Here is a 12,424-nt window from a genome sequence, read left to right as displayed (position 1 = left end):
GCTGATGGCAGAATAGCACAAGGCTAGCAAGTAATAGCAAGTAAAGGCCTTTTGCTCAAACTGTTATCCTCCTGCTACCCTTAAGGACAAAAATGTCTTGACGTCCTTGGAGTACTGCCAGTCTTTTGATAGAGACTCAAGAATTAAAATCCTGTCAGATAATGTTCCAGATCTTCAGAGAAATAATTACAACCAACTTTCCCATTCTCATCCATCTCTTCCCTATTCTATTGATGATCTAGTTTAAATTAAAAAAAGCTTTTTTGTGGTCTAGCTTCATAATGGGGTTGTTCTATAATATCTCAACTTGTCTCAAGCAATTTTTCTAATAGTGTGCGTCAGTAGAAGCAAACATGTGCTGAACATTTACTGCAGTAACATCTACTTGGCAGATACGTTTTTGAACATCAGATGCAGTATTTTTGCAAAAGTGACATAAGGAGGGTTCCTTTTGGCTTTTGAAAACAATATTAACCTTTATACATTGTCCTGCTTGTTCAGAAATCTCAGTGTGCTTAATGGATTATTAAGATAATTATGATAATCTTTAATTTGCAGATGGGGGAAGTTGACACAGGGAGGGTAAGCGTGTTGCCCAAAGGCACACATCAAAGTCGAAGTAGAAAAGGGAATGGAGCTCAAGAATCCTGACTTACATATCTCATTCAAACCAAATCCTCTTAAAAAGAGCCCAGGTTGAACTCAGGCTGAAATGCTGAGATGTAAACAAGTCCTGCAAATTGATGGGAATGTTCCTTAGACATTTTTAATCAAAAAGATGTGCTTTGCCCAGCGGTCGCTCTCTAATCCCCCTAAAGCTGTTCCCTCCAGCAGGAGAAACACTGCACAGGATGGCACCTTTCCTGACAAACAGTGACTCTGAGAGAGGCCTCAGTGGAGCTTTTAAAAATGAGCAGCAGATACAGCATTTTCTTATGCTTCCCCTTGCTGCTCTGTGTTGTCATCTTCCTTAGCCAGGGTGCAAGCAAAACAGAGTAAAATAAATGAGGAGGTCCATTTAAGGCGATTGTTAGTCAAGTTTATGGGATGATCTTTTTTCGACACCTCCAGCTTCAGAGGTATTATACCCCAAAATTAGGGGCCTGGGTGCAGCACAGTGAATCGGATCTCAGAGGCTGGGTGCCTCTGCTTCCTGCTGGGCCAGTGCAGGTAGGTGGACTTTTTTTTCAAGAGTATAAGCTGTGGCCCTTGACCTGTGTGTAGAGACAGTTAAAACTAGTGAGGAGGACACAGGAAGCTGAGAACAATGTGAATTGCTGCCTCTCTTTGAAGCTTTGGTGTCTGACTTGAGGCTGCATTTTTGGTGTTTCAGACCTTTAGCGAGTGTGTCTGGAGTCTTTTCCCGGTTAAAGATGCTGAAGTAAATGTGAGCTTCATGTGTAGTTCCCCAGTATGAATCCTACAGAAGTGGAGCCAGTTTGAGGTTCCAGCCCCAGCTGCTTGCATCATTCCTCCCCACTACCCCTATTTCATCTCTACACCCCTCCCACCTCAAAGATTTTTATTCCCTCATCTGTTTCAGAATATGGCTGTACAAATAGTTTTGTGGAATAGTCTGGTGGAAAAGTCAGGCGCCCACTCCTCCCTTCCAGCTTTTCCCTCAGCCTCCCCTATAAAAAAAAAAAAAAACCAAAACCCCAACAGAGGGGAGAGAGTTTTTGCGTTTACGGTAGAATATTTCACTGAAAGAGTTTGAAGTGTACCCACACAAACAGCTGAATCCATACAGCTGAGAGTGCTGTAATCCCTGGGCAAAGGGAAGGCAGGAAGATGCTGATGCTGGAACCTCTTAAACTGGCTTTTCTGGCACCAGCAAACTGCACCTTAGCTTTCCTTAAAACGTGTCTGCAAAGGGAGGCTGTAATGGTATGAGCGTTCCCCCAGGAAGAGGGAGGCTTGCGTTTGGGTCCCTTCGCCAGGTCCATATCCTAACAGGATGCTCTCATGTAGTAAGTGATCCATGAGTTTAATGCGTGGCTGTTGCTTTCTCTTTCTGTGGATGCTGGACCATAACACTGCCAAACGCAAGGCTCACTAGCGGGGAGAACAAGACATAAAAGGACCATGACTCTTACCTGCGGATTAGGCTACTCTGTTCATGGGGTTCTACTCAGAATTACATGCCCTTTGTATTTAATAATCGTTAAATAAGGAATCAGAATTATTGCATGTGTCAAAGAACTTGATGTCATACCTGCCCTTTTAGGTGAAGGATTATACCTCATCAGGTATAATCAGCAAAATGCAAAGCACAAGAAATGGCTTTGCAGACTGTTCTTTCTTTTTATTTTTTTTTCTTTTTTTCCTCCTAAACAGACTTGGGACAGTTTTGCTTTGACACTTTGTATGTTCTTGGACTTCTTAGGCATTTTTGATTATGTCATCCAAGCTACACAGATAATACTCAAATAATAAGTTTATGGAAATTTTACAGGTCACTCCCTACAGGTGAGTGATCATTATAAGAATTCTGGTGAAGGAATACTCTCACATTAGATGCGTAAGAATCCATATGGCACATTTTTTGACTGTACTAAGGGCAGGATGAAGCTTCATTCTGTTTTTTCCTCTATATATATTTTCTATATTTCTCCACAAAAAAGAACACAGTCCCCATGTGTGGCCTTCCTGATGCTCAGGATGGTAGCAGTTTGGCAGCTGATGTTTTTCTCTCATGAAGATTCACTGATGCCTGATGTGCAGTGGTCTGCTGGTGCCATCTTAATGTGGAGCTATAACTTTTAGTTGAATTAAAGAGTGTGCTGAGATCATCACAACTGAGGGGTCTCAGACCTGACTGGTTTCAAATGAAAAAAACTGAAAATAGGCTTTAGGAGGGTTCCTGCTGTGCTTCAGCCACTAATGGGCTTTCAGATCACTGGACAACGTCAGAACTAGTGGTAAGAAATCGCCACCGCCCCCCCCACCCCGCCCCGAAACACACGTAGCATGGTCCTTGTTTTCTCAGCACCAGCTATTTTGCTTTATACATCTGTTCCTGTTGGTTTACATGGCTATCTAGATGGAAAATCGATTTGACCCTTTCTCTGAATCAGCTGCTAAAATGCATCCACTGAAAATGCGGTTTATTACTGATACCCTCAGAACAACAGTAGTGCTGAGTTCCACGTTGTCTGCATTTGACTATCGCAGAGCCTTGTAGGAAAGTGAGTCTTGATGGGGATGTTAGCAACACTTACTGGCACAACCCCACCCCCTCCACCCCCCTTTTTTTTTCTCGTTATTTTTGGGTTTATTAGATGCATTGATGCGTAGAGGCCATTTAGATACCCAACAGAGTGATCTTTGAGATCTGATGTAGGGGAGTGCACACAGTAAGGAGGTGCCTAAAAGATCCTTTGGACGAAGTAAGTGTGTGATGAGTCTTACAGGCTGCAATGTGATTTAACTTCCTAAATCTCACCAGAATAAAATTCAGCTGCATAAAACTTGCTTAAGCTTTATATATATACATTTTTACAAATTACTTCCTACTGGTATTTCTGGTTTTTAAGAGATGAAGCAAAAAAAAGAGTTTCGACTACATGAGAACTGAGGAAAAAGCAGGTCCTGTATTTCCAGCATACTTATCACTTCATGTCTCCATTCACATCTGTTTAAGTTATCTGTTTTTAGCTTTTTGTTTCCCTGGCAATGAGAGCAAACACTATATTACTGCAACTTCTAACAATAACTCTTTTTGTATTCCACTGTACTAAGCTGGTCCCAAAGAGATTCACGTAACATCATTCTTTGTAACCAGCTATATTTCATATGGGCACTATCTGTAAAATAATTATGTATTCCTGATGTCCATTTTATCCTACAAGGCTCTTAGTGTGTACCTACATAGGCATTTCTGATAATATCCAGTTCTAACAGTAACTCTGTGCAATATAAACAGTATAAAAAATGAATATATGCACACCCCTAGCCATGGCAATATTTCACAGTTCTAAATATCATGTGCTCGAAATGTTCAACCAAAAAAACTCCAGGTATTTTAAAAATAATTGTAATAGTGGCACCTTTCTCACTGCTGTGTAGCTGACATCCTCCTCATCATCTGCCTTGTACATAACTGAGATTTAAAACTCTAGCTTGTAAATAATTTGTAGTCTGAAGTTACTAATACATTCTTTTCTTCCGTGAGCAGACAGCTCAGCTAGTGAAACAGCTCTCCTAGAGAGCTCGGAGATAAGGGTTACTTTAACTACATATTTTAACAGGTATCCTCTAGTGCCTCAGTATGTTACCAGCTTCCATCTCTTGCTATGAGTTCTATGGATTTGGGGAATAATTTACACTTTAAAAGGGATATGCATAGTGTTATGTTATGTGGTTCTCTTTACACTTCATGCCTGTCTCTTCTAGTTAGAGTTTCCCCAGTCCATAAGCTGTAGGATGGTGGGAATGCATTATAAAGGACAGAAAGAATCTCAGATAACATGGAGGAGCATGGACTGGAGGATATGATTCTGACATAGAAGTGCACCAAACTTTTTATTTCAAAGAAACTCAGGAATAGTAGTGAATTTCGGTTGAGTAGAAGGATGGAGTTTAGCTTTTTGAGTCACTAGTCTTCAGCCAAGTGGGACTGGGTAAGGCCTAGATCAGAGCAAACAAACTAACATCTAGTCAAAGGGATCAATAGAGAGCAGTAAGTGTCCTTCTTTTACTGCACTACCCTGTAACAGAATTTAGGATGAATACTGTCTCCATGGGCACCAATCTAAAAACTTCCAAAACTTTAACTTGGAAGCTATACCTTAATTTGAACATTCCTGCAAAATACTGAATCCATTGCTAAAAATGGTTACAATAAAAGTTGTTTAACAGACTGCAATTGTCTAGCCAAGGCAGTAGATCGCGTAACCGGAGCGGGACGTGCCTAGCTTAGCTGCTTCCATGTTGCCTGTGGTATGGAATGTGGAGCTGGCTGGTCTGGACGCAACACTCCCTCTCAACAGCTAAGATCAAGCAGTGTCTGCTGAACTTCCAGGCATAGTTTGATAGACTAGTTAATGAGATGGAGTTCTGAAGAATATTCAATGATCCCTACAAAGGGATAGTTAAACATTTGTGAAAAAGCTAGCAATAATGTGAAACCAAGCTCTTTAAACACGTCCTGCAACATTGTTCAAGGTTGCAGGTCACAAAAGCATCAGACTTCTTTTAAACATTCAGCCTGCATCTGTAATGTCAGTAAATTCACTCAAGGCATTGTTCGTTCATAACTATGAGGTTCCCTGCAAAGACCAGAACATTTAAATATGGTATTTGCTATGTGACAAAGGTGCAAAAGGAGGAGATTCCATGTAAAGTGTCATCAAATAAATTCATGAACAAAGAAAACCAGGAACTTAAAAATTTGCAGACTGGGCTGTTAGTGCAGTCAAGTGACTTGAAATTAATTTAAAAATTTAAATCTCTTTTTTTAATAAGTGAATGAATGTTTCTTGTATTTCAGTAATCACCTAGGGAAGAGCCTGCAGTTGCTGATGGACAGAGTGGATGAGATGAGCCAAGACATTGTTAAATACAATACCTACCTGAGGAACGTAAGCAAACAGCAGCAGCAGAAACACCAGGTTGGTAACATAGAAAACTTGAATGAGAGGGTTTTTTTTTTTTTTGCACAAAATACAGTTTTGGCGGTTTTATCTTAAGACAGATGAATTTATCTAAGATAAAATTCTTACAGAAACATACCTATTAAGTAGGTTTATAAAATGTGTTAGTCAGTGGGGAGTTGTCAAATGGATTCACTTTTGCTGCTATGTAATGTGAATTGGTCTTTCTGTGCTATTTTACGTTTGTTAGTGATTTATGGTACACTGGAATCACTGATAAAAATGATGTGGACACAGAGATCAGAGGTTTAGTGAATAAAATGAACAAGCTGAAACTACAAGTGAATTCTCTCAAAACAAACTATGTTTTAATGCCATCACATGTAGCCACAAATCTAGAACTAAAGAAACATAGTCCATATTTAAAAGATAGCAGACTGTTTTCTGATCAGAAATGACATTTTAGACATGTTGTGCATCAGTAGACAGTGATACTGATTAGGTGCTGCTGACTTTTAATTCCTGATGCCAAAGGGCCTGTTTAAAATCCAAAATAGTCTGTTTAGAGAATACTGAGCATGGAGAATTTGCAGATGACACCAAGCTGGGTGGGTGTGTCAATACGCTTGAAGGTCAGGAGGCTTTATAGAGGGATCTGGACAGGCTGGATTGATGGGGTGAGGTCAGCTGTATGAAGTTCAGTAAGACCAAGTACTAGGTTGTGCGCTTGGGTCACAACAACCATCTGCAATGCTTCAGGCTGGGGCAAGAGTGGCTGGAAAGCTGTCCAGCAGAAAAGGACCTGGGTGTGCTGGTTGACAGCTGACTGAACACGAGCCAGCAGTGTGCCCAGGTGGCCAAGAAGGCCAACAGCATCCTGGCTTGTATCAGCAATAGTGTGGCCAGCAGGAGTAGGGGAGTGATTTGTTCCCCTGTCCTCAACACTGGTGAGGCTGCACCTTGAATTCTGTGTCCGTTTTTGGGCCCCTCACTTCAAGAAGGACATTGAGGTGCTGGAGCATGTCCAGAGAAGGGCAACAAAGCAGGTGAATGTTCTAGAGAACAAGTGTTATGTGGAACAGCTGAGGGAACAGAGGTTGTTTAGCCTAGAGAAGAGGAGATTGAGGGGAGACCTTCTCACTTGCTACAACTACCTGAAGGATGGTTGTAGTGAGGGGGGTCGGACTCTTCTCCCATGTGACAAGTGACAGGATTAGAGGAAACATTCTCAAGTTACATGAGGGGAGGTTTATGTTGGATATCAGGAAGAACTTCTTTACAGAGAGCGTTGTGAACCATTGGAACAGGCTGCCTAGGGAGGTATTGGAGTCCCCATCCCTGGAGGGGTTTAAAAGACATGTAGATGTGGTGCTGAGGGACTTGGTTTAGAGACCCTGGCAGTGCAGGGTGAACGGTTGGACTCAATGATCTTAAAGGTCTCTTCCAACCAGATGATTTTGTGATTCTGTGAGACTGGCTGTAGGTGGCCCTACTTGAGCAGAGTGGTTAGACAAGGTGACCTCTGGAAGTCCCTTGCAACCTCAGCCATTCTGCAATTTGGGGATGGTATTACTTTGTTTGCTGTTGCTGCATTTGATAAAGTAATACTTTTTCTAATTATGGAAGAACGCTGGTAAATCAGAAGAAAGCACTATGAGAATGATTTAAAAGCCTGGAAAGCAGATCTCAGTGAATGCAATTCACTTCACGTGATAAATTAAGTTAACGAGTGACTTTCTTACTCAAGGAGTACCTGCATAAAATAAATTAGAACTCTTTAATCTAGCAGGCAGAGATATGACCAGATTCAGTATCGGCCAACTGAAAATGGGCCAGGCCACTTTAAAGATAAAATATTGCAGGTATTGCTACACAGAGTAGCTAATTATTAAAAAGAGCACCTGTGGTTCATGTGAAATGCTTCATCACTGACTATTTTAAAATCAGAATTGGGGTTTTTTTTCACTTAAGCATAGCTTGAACAGGGAGTACTTCAGCGAAACAGCATGTAATCTGTGGTCTCTCCTGACTTTGTAAGTCCTGAGGACATAGAAGCTTGATGCATGTTATCTTCAGAAAATTTATTTTGCTTTGTTGCCTAATTTGAATGGAAAGATGGCATCCACTTCAAAGGTTTTTGTTAATAACAAGGGAATCTATTTATTTTGAAAAGCAGAGCAAAGTTTACTAACTACAGCTGCTTTAGGAGTGGCTCACTGCAGCATAGTTAGTGGTCTTCTTGTTTAAAATGGAGCAATTGTGATTAAGAGCAATCCATTTCAATAGAGAATAATAGGCAGACTGCTGAGAAGTGAATGGGGTAACGCAAAGAAAAGACACTACATGCAATTCACAGACAAATATGGGCATTTAAGATTTTATTTTTAACATTGACCAAAAACATGTATTTGTCACTACTACCGGAAAAAAATAACTTCATTTGAGTATGCCACCAAGTATGAACTGTTTTCAGACCCTTACGCACAGATACATTTAGGCAACTGAGAGAAAACAGCCTGTACTCTTTGGCCTGTTTATTTTAAAGATTTTTATGTGTTGAATAGGAGAGCTTCAACAGACAAACTTTAGAACTAATTCCCGGCTGTGACATACAGTAAGAAATCTCACATATGTGATTCTGAACGTATGGGCTTCTGCAAGAACAAACATTTATCCAGTAGCTGAAGAAATGGCCTGCCTGAATTTTTACACAAATTGAGTAATCTACATGGCAAAAAGAAGCACTGAAAACAAATCTGATTTTTCATTTTTTTTATAGCAGAATAATTTCTACAAACTGCTACTCCCATATATTCTCTGGTAGCCCACAAAGACATGGCATCAAAGTGTCAGAATATCTAAATAACTGGAATGGAGAAAAGAACCACTATGCTTTATTTCAGCCTTCACTTTGTTCTCAGTTTAGAGTTAATATTTTTAGGCTTAAACTACCTTGTTTAATCAAGTTCTCTTCCCATTTCACATTAATATTGTTTTGACCTTTAACTTGCATTAAATTGAGTACTTCTGGTTTGTATAACTATTCGAGGTAATGGCTTCTCATACCTACATGTTTCAACCTTATTTTCTTTTTTGCTGAGGGAAATGGAGGCCTTTATCTGCCAGGCTGTATTCTTTGCATCAGATACAGTATCTTTATGAAAAAATTTTAAAAATTAACCCCAGCTCCTCAGTACCATGTGATGTTCTAGTGCCTCACTTATTTAAGGTGTCAGCTTGCTGGGGTGAAGGGAGTGGGAAATGTTTCTTACCAGTGAATTGAAATAAACTGTGAATTGTATTTGTGTTAATTGAAATAAACTGAATTGCACTGAATAAGTATAATCTTTAAAACATACTTGCTGGTTAGGTAAAGAGCATCTGAAAAGAAAAATTTTTTGCTGCTTTGGAAGTCCTGTTGCATTCTCTTTCTGTTGCTTTATTTTCAGTACCAGCAGAGACGTCAGCAAGAAAATTTACAGCGTCAAAGCCGAGGAGAAGCCCCTCTTCCTGAGGAGGACATCAATAAACTTTTTAAACCACCACAACCACCTCCAAGAATGGAGTCACTCCTTATTGCAGGTGATGTCCTAGCCTCCTCTTCAACTCATGTTTTCGTATATGAATGTTAATTTGGGGAAAAGTACTGTTGTTACCTTAGAAAGTGTCTTAATTTTTCATTGCCTTTGCCATTATGGTGTGATATCTTAGCATTGGTAGTAGTCCAAACACTGTCCTTCATTTGGACAATGGCAGTAGTTTCAACCTGTGATCTACAGCCCCAGTGTCTGAAGTGTTAAAATAAGTAGCTAAGAAAAACAGCCTTATAGCTAGTAGGCAGTCCGTGCCTCTGGTAGGAAGTAAGCTTACACACACAGAGGAATTCTAAACCATCTGGGTAAGTCACAGAAGCACATTACCCATGCAGATATGAACTTGGGTAGATTTTTGAAAGCAAGCCACTGTGTTTAACCAGAATGGCTGCATAAAGCTTTAAGCTTGATGTATGGAGACTGTCTCCCTTTATTTCTTATTTTGCCATGGTATGTAGCTTCTGCTTGACTGTGCCTCCTGGTTTGATGGCAGAGAGCAGGAGCAGCAGCCAGAGCCTCTCCCTGGCTACATTCTGAGAGTGTATTTGAAGGAGAGCTTGGAGACATGCCCCATGGAGGAGACTTTCTTCGTGAATGGGTCAAGTGACTACTGGAGACCTTAAGCTGCTCCCTGCACTCATAGCCCCGCTTCTCCCTCAACTCCAGAAGTTATAGGGCTGTGCAGACAAGAGGCAGGAATAAGCTGTTTGGGCTGGAACTTCTGGGTGGGAGCAGAGCAGAGCAGTTGTCTGCAGCCCTAAGTTACTGATAACATCACTAGGTGTTGAACTGGCTGCTGCAGCAGCTGAGAAGAGTTTAATTTTAATTTCACATAGAATTGGGATAATTTGTTTGATTTCTATGGCCAGAGTTTTTCCCATCTTCCTGCACCCCAGAGTGAATGAAAGTGTAAATGGGAACAAACCAGGCATAGGTCCCACCCTTCCAATTTCTTCGGTTTACTAGTGTGCTGCAGAATGTAGCCACAGTTTGGTACAAAAGTCAGTGGCTATCCTATGCCTCCTGGAAGGGTAAAAATATCTGGGACCTCGCAATGGCAACAGAGAGCACAAAGAGTGAATTTGAACTGTCACTCTTTAGTTTTGGAATGACCAAGAGATAATTATTTTAATATTAAAACTGTTTCACACTGCTAATAAGTGCTGGTTTTAGAAGAAATAATGTTCTTGGTTTATTATTCCTTCCAGAGACTTTAAAAAAATGTGTAATTTTGATAGTTTTTTTTACCAGTTAATGAATCCTAGTGGCATTGAAGTATTTAAACATTCAGCTTTAGCACAGCTTAAAAATGCAACATAAGCATGTATGTGTGTACGTGTGTTGTAGGAAAGTTATAGCTTAGAGTGAATCATCTCTTGTAAGAGGAAGAATTGAAAACTATTATACTTAAAGGAAGGAAAGGTTTTCAGCCAAAGCACTCCCTTTGTTTGTTCTTTTACCATAGTCAGGGGAAGAATTGAAAGCATCCACTTCAACTTAGATGAAGTAAAGTTTGTGGAATAAGAATAAAACCTCGCTCTTTTGTCTCTGAGGCATTTAAAAACTTCTTAAATAGAACATTAAATTGAGAGTTTATTTGCCTTCTAAACAGTCTTAATTTTGATTAAACTGGCTTCCTGTTTGGCTATTCCTAGCTAACGAGGGAGATATCTTGTAGCAGTACACATATAAAGATGTTTTGATGGGAATGTTTGAGTTGTAAAGCACTGACAATCTTCATACCCGGGTGATTTTTTGAAATAGCTGATAAGGTGAAATGTTGGGTGGAAAAAAAAGGCTAACAAGGTGTCAAACAGGAGGACCTCGATTTTCAGTCTGCTACTGGAAAACATTTGTTACGAATATTTTAATAGGGACAGCAGATGTATGAGAACAGAACTGAAGTTCAGTCTTGTAGTATTTTTAGAGCAACTAAACCAAACAGTTACTGTGATTAAGATTCCAATGCAGCTGCAAGAATTGTTTTTTCTTTTTATTGTCATATGTCTTTTCAGAAACTATGTGTAACAGAATTGTAGGAAAATTAAGGAGTTTTTTAGGGTACCAGTTTACCTGTTTTGCTAATTTAGTTTCTTCTTCTTCCCAAACCTGCTTGGCAACACTGAAAATGTAAAATTCTGAAGTGTAGAGTAGTTGAGCTACTCTGCGTTTTGGTTGCTTCTCTGTAAATCCTGAATGATTCATGCATATTTGGCTTTTTAAAAGTTATGTTCTAGGATGTCTTTCTGAATTTCAAAACTGACGAGGGTTTACTCTTCTTTCCTATTGACAGGTCAAATTAATACCTACTGCCAGAATATTAAGGAGTTCAACGCACAGAACCTGGGCAAGCTTTTCATGGCTCAGGCTCTCCAAGATTACAACAACTGAAGAAACTTTGCTGTAGACCTCAACAGAAAAAGTTACATACAGTTTTATACTGTTCATGATCCTCTTGAAAATTTAGTATATTGGGAAAAGAGTCTTGTAAAACCTTGGTTTGTGTTGAATTCTGTAAGAAAAATAAAGGCAAATTTTAACGATATTTTAGTATTTCCTTATTTGTTGGCCCTATTGGACTGGAATTTTTTGTGGTCACTCAGGTTTTCTAAATGTTTGGCAGTTATTCATATTTAGTCATTACAAATAATACAGGTTTTATTTAACTTGGAATCTGAAATAAAACCAAATTATTATAAATGTTCAGTATTCAGTATTTCACAGGAGAAGTTTAAGATTTCCCAGTTTTCATTGAGACCTTCTAACCACAATGCGCTAGTCACTTGGGAGCTAGTTGCTCATTCTTGTTTTAATCTGTTTGGGCAGCCTAGTGCAGTAGGCCTTCCATATCACAAATACTTCATAGGCTTCACATTTGGAACACACAGAGCTAGTGTTATGTGGAGACTGATCCCCACCATTTCATGCCGTATTCCCCTTTTCTGTTGCTGCCACCAATTGGATTGAAATCCAGTGATGCCACCCAAGACTTCCTGACAGAAGCTGCAAAAGTATCTAACCTGGAGCAGCTACTGTGGTGTAAATGGACACCATGCCTACTCTGCATTAACTTTGCCATCTGGATGTGCCTTTATTCCTGAAATCAGGCTACTTACGTTTTTAACAGGAATGTTAGTTTCAAGGTGGCAACTCACACAGGTTACTGTCATTGATTGCTTTCTTTTTTTGAGTTTTCTTGTATGTCATTGTGTGGCGAGTTCTGAGAATCTGAAATGA

The 12,424-nt window shown here is 39.8% G+C and overlaps 1 protein-coding gene across 1 annotated transcript in view; it reads left to right on the top strand.

Moving 5' to 3' along the window:
- EIF3H (eukaryotic translation initiation factor 3, subunit H) overlaps positions 1-11,732 on the top strand; it is a 67,158-nt gene extending 55,426 nt beyond the window's left edge. Inside the window, exons 6-8 of the mRNA XM_010138800.1 lie at positions 5,492-5,612; positions 9,044-9,176; positions 11,481-11,732. Of these exons, the coding sequence (XP_010137102.1) occupies positions 5,492-5,612; positions 9,044-9,176; positions 11,481-11,578 (352 nt within the window). The 3' untranslated portion in view covers positions 11,579-11,732. The remainder of the gene's footprint in view (positions 1-5,491; positions 5,613-9,043; positions 9,177-11,480) is intronic.
- The last annotated feature ends 692 nt before the right edge of the window (positions 11,733-12,424 follow it).

The sequence above is a fragment of the Buceros rhinoceros genome, unplaced genomic scaffold, assembly GCF_000710305.1.
Source record: "Buceros rhinoceros silvestris isolate BGI_N320 unplaced genomic scaffold, ASM71030v1 scaffold3746, whole genome shotgun sequence".
Classification (NCBI taxonomy): Eukaryota; Metazoa; Chordata; class Aves; order Bucerotiformes; family Bucerotidae; genus Buceros; species Buceros rhinoceros.
The sequence above is the reverse complement of the archived record's forward strand: the minus strand, read 5'-3'. Positions and strand labels throughout refer to the sequence as shown.